This window comes from Podarcis bocagei (genome assembly GCF_964188305.1).
Source record: "Podarcis bocagei genome assembly, chromosome: 6".
Classification (NCBI taxonomy): domain Eukaryota; kingdom Metazoa; phylum Chordata; class Lepidosauria; order Squamata; family Lacertidae; genus Podarcis; species Podarcis bocagei.
The window spans coordinates 102,822,818-102,836,960 of record NC_138130.1 but is presented as its reverse complement, the minus strand read 5'-3'; the positions used below and the strand labels follow the sequence as shown (position 1 = coordinate 102,836,960).

The window sequence follows — 14,143 nt, the reverse complement described above, 5'->3', positions numbered from 1 at the left end:
CCACAAGGCCTGGGTTGCTGTGCATAAGAGAAACCTGGTGGGCAAGCAGCGGCAAGGGCAGGCCCATCTGTTTCATCCAACCAAGTCTCTGTTACACATGCCAGGTCAAGTCCTCCATCCATGATCAAGTCATGGATGGCAGTGGCTTTATGAATCATTGACCTGGCATTGCACAGCAGCACCTTCAGGTCATGTGGGTATCGCTTGCTGATTCTAGTATCCGTCCAGTCAGGACCAGACCCAGAGACAGGGATAGTCCTCAGACAACGACTAAACCAGCCTCCTCTGTAATGACATGGTCTGGTCTTAGCGTAACTCCTCCTAACCCTGATCACTGAGATCGGTTGTCCCAGTGCATCCCCCCCATGGAACATGCCCCAGCTATTTTGTGGGCTGGGACCCACTCCCCGGCAGCCCTGACCCCCCCCCTTAAGAACAAAATAAAACCCTTAAAGAAAAGAAAGAACCCAAAATAAAACAATACAAACAAATAACTGTAAAAATTACAAACACATTAAAATCAAACAAATTCCCAAACCCAACCAAACATCCATCCCACCCCCTACAAAAAAAGTAATCAAAAGGGGGAAAAGAAAATTTTTTTAAAAAATGGCAGTGGCTTTATGAATCATTGACCTGGCATTGCACAGCAGCACCTTCAGGTCATGTGGGTATCGCTTGCTGATTCTAGTATCCATCCAGTCAGGACCCGACCCGGAGGCAGGGATAGTCCTCAAACAACGACTAAACCTGCCTCCTCTGTAATGACATGGTCTGGTCTTAAAATCCATACCACCCCCCACAAAAATAGTAATCAAAAGGGGGGAAAAGAAAATTTTTAAAAAGATTAAAAAATTTTAAAAAACATTTTAAAACATTTTAAAAAGAACATTGCGCCGCTCCAAGTCCTCCTGGCCAGCAGGAGCAGCAGCAACAACCGTCATGAGGCTTCAGGCCCCGCCCTGGGCCAGGTGATGAGTGACAGGAGCAGGGCCCTCAGGCACTCACACAGCGGAGTTGTTTCAATAGGATTGCTTTGCTGCACATTTTATTTATGGATCCTTATTTTATTATAAGTTTTAATTATGGGTATTTGTCTTTGTGCAAATAGGTGGTACTCCACCTTGTGTTTTTCAAGTCATTCTGCCTATGCAAGCATTCCAGTTTCCCCAATGGAAGGATCCACTTTCTCCTCTCCTCGTGAGCTGTTCTGGGGAGTTCCCTCCCAATGCCCTAGAGCCAAATACCAGGCGTTCATGGGGGCATGGAGAGGGGGAGGAATGTGGGGCAAGCCCCATTTTGCAGTTGATGGGGCTGGTTAGGTGAATCCAGGCCACTATTTGGTCTGATTTGTTCACTGCTTAGAAACCAATCTGAGCATTCAGTGATCAATCTAGAAATAAAATAAGCCTCTTTTGGATGGCCATCTGTCTCTAGCATGATCTAGCAGAGATTCCTGCATTGCAGGGGGTCTCCTGGGTCTGAAAGACAAGCAGGGAGGGTGGCTTCTGGCAAAAGGAGAGGGAGCCCCCGGTGGCTCCTCCTTCTCCTGACTCACTTCAGCCTCTCGACCTTCCTCTTCCACTCGCCTCCTTCCTCTTCTGCCTCTGATTCTGCACTGCATTCTGCCACAGAGTCTCCCAGCTCACTAAGCCCTGTTACCCCTTCAGCTTCTGACACCTCCTCTTCCCAGCCTTCTCCCTCTTGCCCCTCTGACCGCTCATCCTTCCTCCACCTCCACTTCTTGGGCTCTGAGCCGTCTTCCCTTCCTGGTTCCCCGGCTGCTTCCTCCCAACATTCCTCTGTGCCCAACAAGTCCATGACATTGCTCCATCCCTCAGCCTCTGTCCCCACAAGGCAGCTTCCCCTGACCTGATCTGGATCCACAGCCGCTGCTTCCCTTCTGCCCCAATGAAAAGGCGGATCAGGAGGTCTTGCTGGCATCCTTCTGTCACCTGCAAGAGAAAAAAGGTAAGCAGGACGCCAGGAGTGCCGGCTTCTCTCACAGGTGAAACAGGGCATCTCTTACTACAGATGGGCCTTTGAGAAATCCTTACCTGCTGAGAGCATTTGAATGTTTGTGCCCATTTAATATGTTTGTTGTGCAGAAATACATCTCCCCTCCTCTGGACCCTTGTTCCCAACTGTCTCCCCCCAAAACAAGATGAAAAGAACCCTCAGAAAAGTTGGGACCAAATGGAGAAAAACCACCTTCCTCCTTACCCAGTGGCCTCTCTCTGGTGTCCAATGGAGGCCTCTCTGCCTCACAGGAATCCAGGTCCATTTCTGCAAAGAGATCCTTTCCCTGAAAAAGAAACAAGGATTCAAAACAGAGAAAGGTGAGAAATGCTAGAAAGAGAATGACAAAGACATGAAGGGTGTGAGATCTCATTCCATGGATACTTTCCCAGAAAACGGGTGGGCCATCAGCAGACCATTATGGGATGTTTTCTGTCCTGTTTGGAGCCCCTTGGGAGTATCCAGAGGAAAGTCTCTCTCACCTGCTTTCTCTCCTCTGCCTGACTCAGGAGGAAACCTTCGGCCAGGGCCACCGCCTGGGAACTGGTCTCTGCTCCGCATTCCCTCACCCAGCTCTCCATCTCCAGGGGAAGGACAGCCAGGAACTGCTCCAAGATCACCAGGTCCAGCATCTCAGCTTTCGTGTGCCTTTCTGGCTTCAGCCACTGATGGTCAAGGTGGTAGAGTCGGCTGCAAACCTCTCGGGGTCCTTTGGCCTCCTGGCAGCAGAACTGCCTCAACTGCTGGCTCTGCACCTCTGAGCGGAGGGTGTCCTCCTCACCCAGGATCTTCTGCACAGAGTTTTCCCAGAATCCCCCACTGCTCCCAGTTTGGCTGCCATGGCCTCTTCCTGTTCCAGGGCCAGCTGAGTCTCGCTCATCCATTTGTGCTCTCAGGAAGCCTTTGAGAGATCGGAAGGAACCCTTTGGTCTTCTGACAAGTTCTGTCCGTCTAAATGAGAAGCTCTAGCAAATCCTACAAAGCAAATACATTGTTCTGTTACAGAATTTGTAGGACAGAAAAAGAAATATTTCCCTGAGCAAGCATGGATGAGTCTTGCTGGGAACCAGGGCTGGACTGCACCACATCCCAGAGCATGAGATATCTTTTTGAAAAGAAAGAGGAGGAAGAGGAGAAGAAATAAGTCTCTAGTCTTCAAGCAATGCAAAATGTGGAGGCAACTAAAGGGATTTCTGGGAGATTAATCAACATGGTTTCTGCTGGTTTCCAGTCAATGCATGAAGGCAGAACCGAATGATAAGGGAGTCATTTGTATCTTGTGAAAAACAGATGCTTGGCTCTAGTGGGGGTCCTCAGGAGTTCTTCCCCCACCCTCACCCCCACCCTCACCCCACACCCACTCCCCTGCTTCTGTCACCTTTTCTGCACTCTCTGCCAGTCTCCAGACGGATTCCTGGGGTGAGATCTCTTTTCCTCTCTTCTGAGGGCCAGGAATGTATCTGGCCAACCCCCTGAGGGCCAAGTGGGTGGGGCCAAAGACATCTCCCTTGATTTTTTTATTTATTATTATTCTATTAGATAGCTTAACACAAACTGGTTTCCAATGCAGCAGCCAGACTATGGTCTGGGATCCCTCTCTTTATTCCTGGCCTCTCTTTCCTACTTTTCCTTCCTTTCTCCCGGTTGTTTTTTTTTGGGGGGGGGAGGCTAGTCCACCTCCTCCTCCAGCTTTGGAAAACCATTTCCACATGTTTCCTCCGTTGTGCAATGAGGCTGAGCGACGTCACACAGAGTTAAAATCCCAGGGACTTCTTTGTTTTAAAAAGGGAGATTTCGTCAGGGATCCTCTGATCTCCAGGAAGGAGAGCGTTGCAGACCTGGCCCCTCCCTGGCAGGACCCTCTCCTCCCTGACTTGGGGTCCCCCCCACATGAGCAGATCCGGCCCCCCAGGCACCCTCCCCTGCTGCAGCCCTGGGACCCCCAGGGGGGAGGGAGAGGAGACTCAACCCATAGCTGGCAACCTTCCCTTTTTTGCGGGAAATTCCCTTATTCCAGCGCCGTTTCCCGCTGCTATCCTGGATTCTTAGATATCCCGTAGACTGTCCCCGGGATCAGGCTGCTGATCCCTTATTTTCACATCTGAAAGTTGACAGCTATGGACTCACCAGATCCCAGGAGGGGGCTGCGATGCAGCCCTTGCAGGAGAGACACCAAAGCAACACCCCCCCTTCCTTGCAGGAAAGGACTGGGGAGGGAGGGGCCTTGGCTCTGGAGGACCAGCCCCCCCTTCCTTCCTCTCCTCTCTAAGAAGGAAGATCACTTCCCTTTAACCCTTGCAAAGCCGAGTCCCTCCAGCTCAGCCCTCTCTCGCTTGGCAGAACCTCAGATTCTTCTTATTTTTTATGGATTAAGGGGGGCATCTGCCCCCCTGGCTACGCCAATGCCCAGATATCCTTTTGGGGGTGAGGCTCTTGGCTGGACTCTGAGCATCTCCCTCCCTTGGGTGGAAGCCAGAGGAACAGCTTGCAGGGAAAAGGGCTTTGCAGGAGGCAAGGAAGCTCCTCCTAGAATTCCGGAGTGGAGAGATAGGAGGGGATCCCAGGGTCATCTAGTCCAACCCGAAGCAAGAGGGGTCTAGTTCCCTAAACAGGCAGCCCTGTTTAGGGAAGCTTTTAATGTTTAATAGGTTATTGTATTTTAGTGTTTTATTGGAAGCCACCCAGAGTGGCTGGGGAAACCCAGCCAGATGCGTGGGGTATAAATAAGAAATTATTATTATTATTATTATTATTATTATTATTATTATTATTATTATTATTATTATTATTATTATTATTATTATTACAACCCCCAGCAATGCAGGAATCTCAGCTAAAGCATCCATGGCAGATGGCCGTCCGATCTCTGCTTAGAAACCTCCAAGGAAGGAGAGTCCACCACCTCCCAAGGGAGACCTTTCCCCTGCCCAACTGCTCTTAGATGTCCCTCAAGGCAGCGGGTCCTGAGTTCTAGCCCTGCTGAAACAATCGCACTGGCTGCCAAGGAGGAACCAAGCGAGGCTCAAAAGAAATAAATCCTATTCTCATCATAAATGAGTAATACTTTCTTATGCATGCTTTTTATGCTAATATACAAAAGTATGCCATTTCCCTTTCCATAAATGCTTAATTGCTAATTCAATGGACTGAAAATGGATGGTTGTTGTTATTATGTTTAGGGAAGCTTTTAATATTTGATGGACTATTGTATTTTAATATTTTTTTGGAAGCTTCCCAGAGTGGCTGGGAAACCCAAGCAGATGGGTCGGGTATAAATTATTATTATTATTACTACTACTACTACTATTGACCAGGTGAGTGTTCTCCTTTTGAAAGAGGCAGGTGGAATCTCCACAGTTGCTAATAGCATAGCGCTGAAAGACTAGTGAAATATGGGGAGCCCTAGAGCATCTGCTTGGCATGCAGAATGTCCCAGGGTCAACCCCTGACATCTCCTGCAAGGGCTGGACAAAATCCCTGCCTGAAACTCTGGGGAGAAGCTGCCAGTCAATGTAGGCCAGGGGTCCTCAAACTATGTCCTGTGGCCTGAATCCAGCCCGTCAGGGTCGTGAATCTGGCCTCCACGGTCATTTCAGAACCCACCAAGTGTCTGATGCTGAAAGCATCTCACCATCCACTCAGTCCTTGCGTCACACTGAGGTAAACACCACAGGTGTGGTGGCGGCTCTACCAATGAAAGGCCAGGTGTTTTCACCTGGGAACGGGGAAGTGTTGTCTTTTGGCTCGAAGAGTGAAGTGCAGGTTGGTGGAGGAAGGCAGACATGGGTCGGTTTCATTACCTAGATGTTTATTTTAAAGGTGGGAGAAGGAAGTACAGTATAGTTCTATTTCTGTGCGTGGAGCAGCGGTCTTTCCATTCATGCGGTTTACATGCTCTGAAAGTTGGGATCTGTTTTGAGATTTAAATTTTAAAAGGGTGGAGTGGAAGTGGATATTGACCATCTTCTTAGCCTGGGGCAGGGGTCAGCAACCTGTTTCAGCCATGGGCCGGTCCACTGTCCCTCAGAACATGTAGGGGGCCAGACTATATTTTTTGGGGGGCTGAACAAATTCCTATGCCCCACAAATAACCCAGAGAGGCATTTTAAATAAAAGGACACATTCTACTCATGTAAAAACACACTGATTCCCGAATAGTCCACGGGCCAGATTGAGAAGACGATTGGGCCGGATCTGGCCCCCAGGCCTTAGTTCGCCTACCCCTGGCCTGGGGAGCCACATTCTGGTTGAAGGAGGCCAGGATTTAACCCCCAAGGCCTGGGGAGTCCCTCCTCCCCTGCAGTAGGGCTTGGAATCCAGGAGAAAACTCTTGGAATAGCCTTGCCAGGAGCTCAGAGACAGACTCACCTGTCCCCATGTCCTTCTCTTTGCAGATGTGCTGCGGTTGCACATCTGTTGCTCAGAGGTGAGTATTGGGGAGAACAAGAGCAGGGACTCAGACCTGCCCTCCTTGCCCCCCACTCTGCCCTCTCGGAGGTGGAGAAGCCCTCCCTTTGTGAGGAACTGACAGCCTGACTTTTGCCTTTCAGCTGCTGGAGGAAGATCAGCTGTACCTGCCGGAGGTGATTCAGAACTGCCAGGCACCTCAGCTCAGGGGGCTCCGAACCCTGAAATGCTCCAAGCAGGAGACACCCAAAGCCATCCTGGTGAGTGATGGATGGTGTGGGGGACCCCCATGGGGAAGTGGGGGAGGGAGGGGCTTTGGAGAAGGGGTTGTCCGTCTGCCAGAGGAGGAGGACCATGTTGGCCTAGGTTCACATATCCTGCTTGAAAGGGGAATCCTCTGAGGGACTTCATGTGGAAAATCTGGGTCAGGAATGCTGTTCCTTGAATGTACAAACACACAAAACATAACAGTCTGTGGATTCACATAAACAATACTCTTCTATATATTCTCATCACAATATCAAATGTTTATCTTGCACATAAACAACACATAAATTGCAATAATATAGACGGAAGTCCCAATAAATCAGTTCATTCAAAAGACCAAATGTCTGCTAGTTTCTGTTCCACATACGTTCATAAAGTCCAAATTGGAGCCTATTACAGTTCCACAGTGTTGACAAGGACTTCCGGAATAATGCCTTTGTTTCGCTCTCATGGGCTTCATCCGTTGTACATATTCTAAGTAATATAAATGACCATAATGTCACAATTCAACATATTTTAACAAATTAACAAACCTGTGTATGGATACAGTTTGCTTTACATTTGTTGTTTTAAAGGGGTCACTTAAAGAAGAAAACCTTGCAGCTGCTCATTGCTGTCACCTGTAACTAAAATCAATGCTGCGCCTGTCTATATACATTGTAAGACTTGTTGTTCATGGAAGAAACCACTGTGTTAAAAGTTCCATTATCTGGATACTTCATATATGGTATGTACTTTTATAGCACATTTATTTTTATAATTTTAATTTGTTAAATGATCTACTGGTCGATCCACAACTCTGGTCACTGCTCCCTGAGAAAAGCTCAAGAACTCTGGGCAAAGACAATGGGTAGATTACTGACAGGATTTTTATTACTGGGGGTAGATCTCTGTCTCTTGGAAGTTCTGGCATTGTGGCCATTTCAAGGCACTAGCACAACTTTAATTGCCACTCATCTATGGTTGATATTAACTCATTTTCCAGTATTTTGCTATTAACATCCTAGCCGCTGTTGTCATGTAAAGAAACACTCTTTTATTTTCATTTGGTATGCTTATTGTAAGAATATAAAATAGGAAAGCTTTGGTTTTCTTTAAAATAAATAGCATTTATTTTATTTTATTTTCCCTTTGGGGACATGTCCACCACATGTGGAATAAGGTTCCCTCATTTTGTCTGAATCTCCAACATTTATTGCTGATATTTATTTATTTTGACTGATTTGGATGGGGTCAGGTACCATCTAAAAATCAGATAGCATGTGGTGAATTTTAAGTCTTTTTTCATAATTTCCCCCATTTTTCATCTTCATTGGATAGCCACAATTGTGTGCCCATTTCACCATCACCTCCTTCACCTCCTAGTCCTTAAGGTTCCGGTCCAGTAACAATCTGTGTGGTTTTGATATCTTTGTATTATTTAATAATATTATTAAAAAACAACAACAACCCGCTGTTGTTCTGTCAAGTCCATTTATTTTTTGTCTGGAAAAAATTGTTTAGCTTGTAATCTATCTTTTTTACTTTTGTTTTCCTTTTATATTTTTCTTTTTTGTATTTTTAGCATATAATAACAGTCGTAATTATATGGAAATGTGATAATAATATTGAAATGAATAAAATGCTCAACTCGCCAATATTTTTATTGTTTGCGGCTTCCGAAGAAAACTCAAGGAGATTCTCCCCTTTTTGGCTTTTACCTCTTACCTTTATAACTGTGTCTTTACGTCCCAAAAGTCCTGCCCCACCCTCCCGCTTACAGGATATCCCTTCTACAGATGTCAACCCAGACCCAACGATGGAAAGCCCTCAGCCCAATTCCTCGTGACCACAAGACTATTTATTACCTGCAGCAACAACAACAAAAGACACCAGAGTGGCCACAGCTATCTCTTTCCAAAGGATATAGACTGACAGGGAGGGGGCTGACAAAGGGGGGGAAAGTTGAATTGCAAGCACATTCTCTCACCTTTTAAGCCTCAAGACTCTGGGCCCCAGGATCGAAAAGATATGTAAAAGATCGTGGTTGCCTCAAGATAGGCAACTGATATTTCATTAGTATGTTGTGTGTTATTATGTAGGAATGCTGTGTCTGACAGTATGTTATTTCCACAAAGGGGGGATTCAATTTTTGTGTATAACTGTTTTTATGTTCAATGTATAGTGTCTTATGGCCTACACCCCAATGGAGGATTCTCATGCATTTTAAGCTTTCTAATAGATCAGACTATTGCGGAGTCCAGTATTGAGATTAGATCAATTTATGACCACATTTCCTTGTTCCACCTGGCACTCTGCAGTGTGCCAACCTTCTCTATCCATTTTTAAATGGTTTCAAATTCACTTCGCCAAGACAAAGCTTCAGGAGCCATTAAACAGCAGATACATGAAGGTGTATATGCTTTGACTTAACAGGAATGGTCCCTTATAGAGTTAAAATGACTAATTTGAACAACTGCCTTTTTTAGAATGGTTTTTCACAGACATAAAAGACAGAGTCGGTTTTGTCCTCCCAGACTTTAAATTATATTATGAAGCTGCATGCCTGATATGGATTAGGGACTGGGTGAAGTTGGAAAAGCAAGAAGCATTAGAATTGGAAGGACATGCCAATAGATTTGGCTGGCACGCATATTTATGGCATGGGAAAGGGAAGGTACATAAAAGTTTTTATAACCATATAATTTTGAAATCACTAATGAGTGTATGGGAGAGATATAAAGATTTGTTAGAACAGCAACCCCCTTGGTGGCTTTCACCACATGAAGCTTTACTGCTCAAACCACTTGGAAAGAAAGGAAAGTGGCTTACCTATGCTGACTTGTTAAAGGATCAAGAAGGAAAATGGAAACGAAGAGATTACGAGGAAATAAAAGACCATTTTCAGAGTTGGTTACAAGAAGACAATAAGAAATGATTTCGCTACACAACATCTAGATTTCAAAAGGAAGTCGTAGAAGGGAAAGGGAAGTTGCTGAAAGGTGCATATAGTATTCTGCTAGAATGGGAAACAAAAGATGAAGAGGTGAAATCAGTCATGATTAAATGGGCACAAGATATAGGTCAATATAATGTGGGAAGGGAGGTTTTCTTTCTGGGGGGAGGGGAAAATGGGGGGAATGAGGATGATGTGTTTTTTATAAATTGCTGTTGAAATTCCTAATTAAAAATATTCCAAAAAAAAAGTTGAGAACCATGGGGCTGTATAAATTCTAATTGGAATCAGTTTGAATTGGGCAAGTGTATCCAGGCTGCAATTATCTTTTTGGTCCCTTAGGAACTGTGGGGTTGGGCTCTGCAATCCAGAGCCTGTGGAGTCCGGTACTCTTACGCTGCGACTCAGCTTCCTGGACCTGTAGCAGAGAAACACAGCTTTGTGCTTGTGTGTGTAAGCATGCAGAAAACAGCACCTATACACAGCCACTTTCTAATCTAAGCAGCTTTATTTATGTACAGAAGCAAAAATAAATCATCCGTTCTGGGAGCGGCAGATATCGCTACTCCTTTCGTCTTGGTCAGAAAACGAAAGCAGAAAGACAAATAACAGATCCCGGATGTAGGGATCTCCACCCCTCAGTGGGCACAACACAAGACTCTGAGCTGTTTTAACCCTGTAAGCTCTGATTCTCCTCACACCCCCTCTTGTCCTGCACTGCTGGGGCTTGTAAGCATCAACACTTACCCCCAAAACAACCCTGCACAGAATTCACTGTGCCTCTGGAAACTCAAAGGTTTAGTAAACCCATCTGCCAGATTCTGCTGGCTTGGACAGTACTTCAGCATCACCAAGCCTGACTGGACATTCCGACACACATTTTGGAAACGTATGTCCAAATGTTTGGTTCTGGCCTTAAACTGGCCAGACTCTGCCAACTTCAGACAGGGTTGATTATCCTCCCAAACAGTGACGGGCAAACAACAATCCCCGCAGATTTCTTGGACCAAACACGTGTAAAACTCTAGTTCTCTGCAAAGCTCTGACAATGCACTGAATTCAGCTTCAGTAGAGGAAAGTGCAATGAGACTCTGCTTTTGGGACTTCCACCCAACTAGAGTGTCCCCAAACTTTATTCCCATCCCAGGCACAGACTTCCTGTCTTCCAGATTCGCCCAGTCGCTATCAGTCCAGAATGTAAGCTTGGTTTCACCCTTAGCCAACAGTTTGAGACAGAAATCTTTGGTATCCTGCAGGTAACCCAGCATCCTCTTGATACCATTCCAGGCACTCACACTTGGCCTTGTAGCTTCCCTGCTGAGCAGATTGGTAGCAAATGCTAGCGTATGTCTGGTCTGCTCCACTGGCAAACTACCCAGAGCTGACTGAAAGATCTCAGTGTTTTCGAACTCGGCACATTCCCCTAGCTGACTGTCTTTCACGTAGCTTGTCTCCATGGGTGTACTGACCCCTGCACATTCAGACATTCTGAACTTCTCAAGTAACTGCTCAATCTGGCCTTTCTGACTGAGCAAGAAGCTTCCGTCCTGGGACCTATCTATCTGGACACCTAGGTAAACTTTCACTGGATCTAGGTTTTTGAGTTGGAAATGTTTTCCAAGCTCTGTGGCAAACCCTTGAACCTCTTTCCCTGTCTTTGCCACATAGATTGTATCATCCACAAAAATCAAGACCACCTCTTGTGACTCTCCTGACAGATTGCTTCAGACCGTAAATGGACTTATGAAGCTTCCACACTGCATCTGGCCTATTGCTCTCAAGCCCTGGAGGAGGATGCATGTACAGATCCTCCTGGAGGTCTGAGTTCAAATAGGCTACATCCACATCAAAGTGATGCACCTCATGACCTCTCTGTGCAGCAATGGCTAAGAGCATGCACAGACTTTTACTTCTGGAAGTAGGAGCATACACCTCAGTGTAAGGCAGCAGTTCCACTGCGTAAACCCTCTGGCTACCAGCCTAGCCTTGTACTGCGGTTCTCCAGTTGCTGTGGGTTTAAGACGGTAAACCCGGCGGCTGCTCACGGCCTGCTTGCCTGCTGGCAGCGTCGTGATGGAGAACACACCTAGAGACTCCATTGAGTTCATTTCCTTCTGCATTGCCTCTTGCCACTTCCTGGCTTCCTCTTCAGGCAACTTCTGAACTTCCTCAATACTCTCTGGTTCACACTGAGCCACACCAATCCACACACTAGTGACCTCAAACCTTTCAGGTGGTTTTCCTTTAGTAGTGTGAGATGAACACCTCAGCACAACCTCAGGTACGCCCTCTGACCCACTAGGGCCAACTAGTGTGTCCTTGCTCTCCCCTCTGACTTACTGCGCATTCTGGATTTCTCAACTGGACTTGTGGGTGAGGAGGAGCACTCTTTGGCTCTAGCTTAACAGCTCTAGGAGATGCCCTTTCCTGTTCCTGCTCTGGGTTGGGACTCTGAGCCTCAGCAGCAGGATCAGTTTCTACCTTTCCTTCATCAGCAGAGTCAAGCAGACTCCCTGAAAGAATGTCTGGATTCCCATGTATGCATTTCCACCCACTCTGCTCACAGAACTCAGCACTCCTGCTGACTAGAATCCTAGACTGATTGCCTTCTGGATAGGCAAATCTCCACCACTTGGTCCCTGGCTCATACCCACAAAGGATCATTCTCTGGGACCTAGGGCCACCCTTTCTGTGTTTGGCACAAGGACCCAAGCCTCACATTCAAACACACAGAAGAAATGCACCTTGGGCTTAGAATAGCATCATAGAATCATAGAGTTGGAAGAGACCACAAGGGCCATCGAGTCCAACCCCCTGCCAAGCAGGAAACACCATCAGAGCACTCCTGACATATGGTTGTCAAGCCTCTGCTTAAAGACCTCCAAAGAAGGAGACTCCACCTTGGCAGCAAATTCCTCTGTCGAACAGCTCTTACTGTCAGGAAGTTCTTCCTAATGTTTAGCTGGAATCTTCTTTCCTGCACGGATCCATTGCTCCGTGTCCGCTTCTCTGGAGCAGCAGAAAACAACCTTTCTCCCTCCTCTATGTGACATCCTTTTATATATTTGAACATGGCTATCATATCACCCCTTAACCTCCTCTTCTCCAGGCTAAACATGCCCAGCTTCTTGCTGTGCAGCAAAAAATAGGGCGTGTCCCCTACTACAGAACTGTAAGAACAGTTCAGAGTGAACAATGTGGATTTCCACGCTTCCACCCAAAACCGCTGGGGCAACCCTGTGTCAAAGAGCATGGCTTCGGTTGCCTCCTGCAGCATTCTCTACCTGCATTCTGCAACTCCATTCTCCTGAGGAGAATTTGCTACAGTCAACCTGTGGTGTATGCCTTTCTGGCAGAAGTTCTGCAACGCAGACCTGGTGAACTCTCCACCGCGATCTGATTGAAAGCTCTTGACCCGCAGTAAGAACAGTAGTTCTCACTGCCGTTATCCAGTCTTTCACCACCAAAGCAGCGGCCTCTCCCTTGTGCTTCAGAGAGAAAATCCACCCATTTCTGGAATAATCATCCACCAGAGATAGCACAAATTTGGCCCCGCCCAGACTGGCAACTGGCAAAGGGCTGCAAAGGTCTGCATGGACTAGCTCAAAAGGTTTTGTGGTTACTCTGTCAGACCTAGGATAAGAGCACGTCTGAACCTTGGCTTTCTTGAAGGCACCCTTCATTCCAGGTATTTGTCACATGCCTTCATCTTGCACCCCTCAGTGCACCCTGGGACCTTCTTTATGTACCCCCAGTTGACATGTGACATTCTCCGGTGCCAAACGCCATGATGGCACCCATCATGAATGGGAAGGTTACCACACTGTGCTTGTGCATCCTCAGGGGGACCTTTACCTGCAATAGGCATTTCTAGCACAGCCTGTCTTTTCACTCAACACTGACCAGTTGTCGCCCACCTCTGGAAATGGAATAAACATTATTTTCAAAACACACTTTGAACCCAACATGGACAAGAGAGGAAACAGAAAACAAACAGAACTGCATCTCTGGAACGACATAGGCCTCAATCTCCGCCTGTAAAAAAGAACAATAAACAGAGCCAGACATAGCGCTTGGAACCATCTGCAAGAGTTACACTTCTTCCAGTTTTCACAGCCTTGCAGTTCCACAAAAAACCACTAGATAGCAATGGCATGAGGTGGTGACTGGCCCGACTGACAATCACCCAGCTCAGCACGTGGCCCTGGTCGCAGTTTTTCACTGTTGCCATAGCAGCAGCCAAACGATACTGTGACGACATGTCTCTGCCAGTTTCCTTGAGACCTTTTGAGGCTTCCCACACTTGGCAGCTCCTGTTATCTGGTTGCCAAAGAAAACATCCTGTGGCTCTACTGGACAATTCCGGACCAGGTGGAATTCAGAGCTGCACCAGAAACGCATCGGGAAGAAAAAGCTTTCAGTCTCTTCACTTCTCCCTTCTCCCTTCACCCCCACTCTTGGGTGCAGCACAGCCTGGGCCTGCTCGACCTCCAGCTTTCTGCCTGCAATGGCTAT

The 14,143-nt window shown here is 46.8% G+C and overlaps 2 protein-coding genes and 1 long non-coding RNA gene across 3 annotated transcripts in view; 2 read left to right on the top strand and 1 right to left on the bottom strand.

Annotated features, from left to right (window-relative positions):
• The window catches only part of LOC308588810 (uncharacterized protein), a 218,927-nt gene that overhangs the window by 143,618 nt on the left and 61,166 nt on the right, over positions 1 to 14,143 (top strand). The gene's annotated exons all lie outside the window — the stretch shown is intronic.
• LOC308588715 (uncharacterized protein) overlaps positions 1 to 14,143 on the bottom strand; it is an 81,366-nt gene that overhangs the window by 6,684 nt on the left and 60,539 nt on the right. Inside the window, exon 4 of the mRNA XM_081197333.1 lies at positions 1,873 to 1,955. Within this exon, the coding sequence (XP_081053459.1) occupies positions 1,873 to 1,955 (83 nt within the window). The remainder of the gene's footprint in view (positions 1 to 1,872; positions 1,956 to 14,143) is intronic.
• Positions 1 to 14,143, top strand: part of LOC308588833 — a 127,399-nt gene that overhangs the window by 64,767 nt on the left and 48,489 nt on the right. The window lies entirely within an intron of this gene.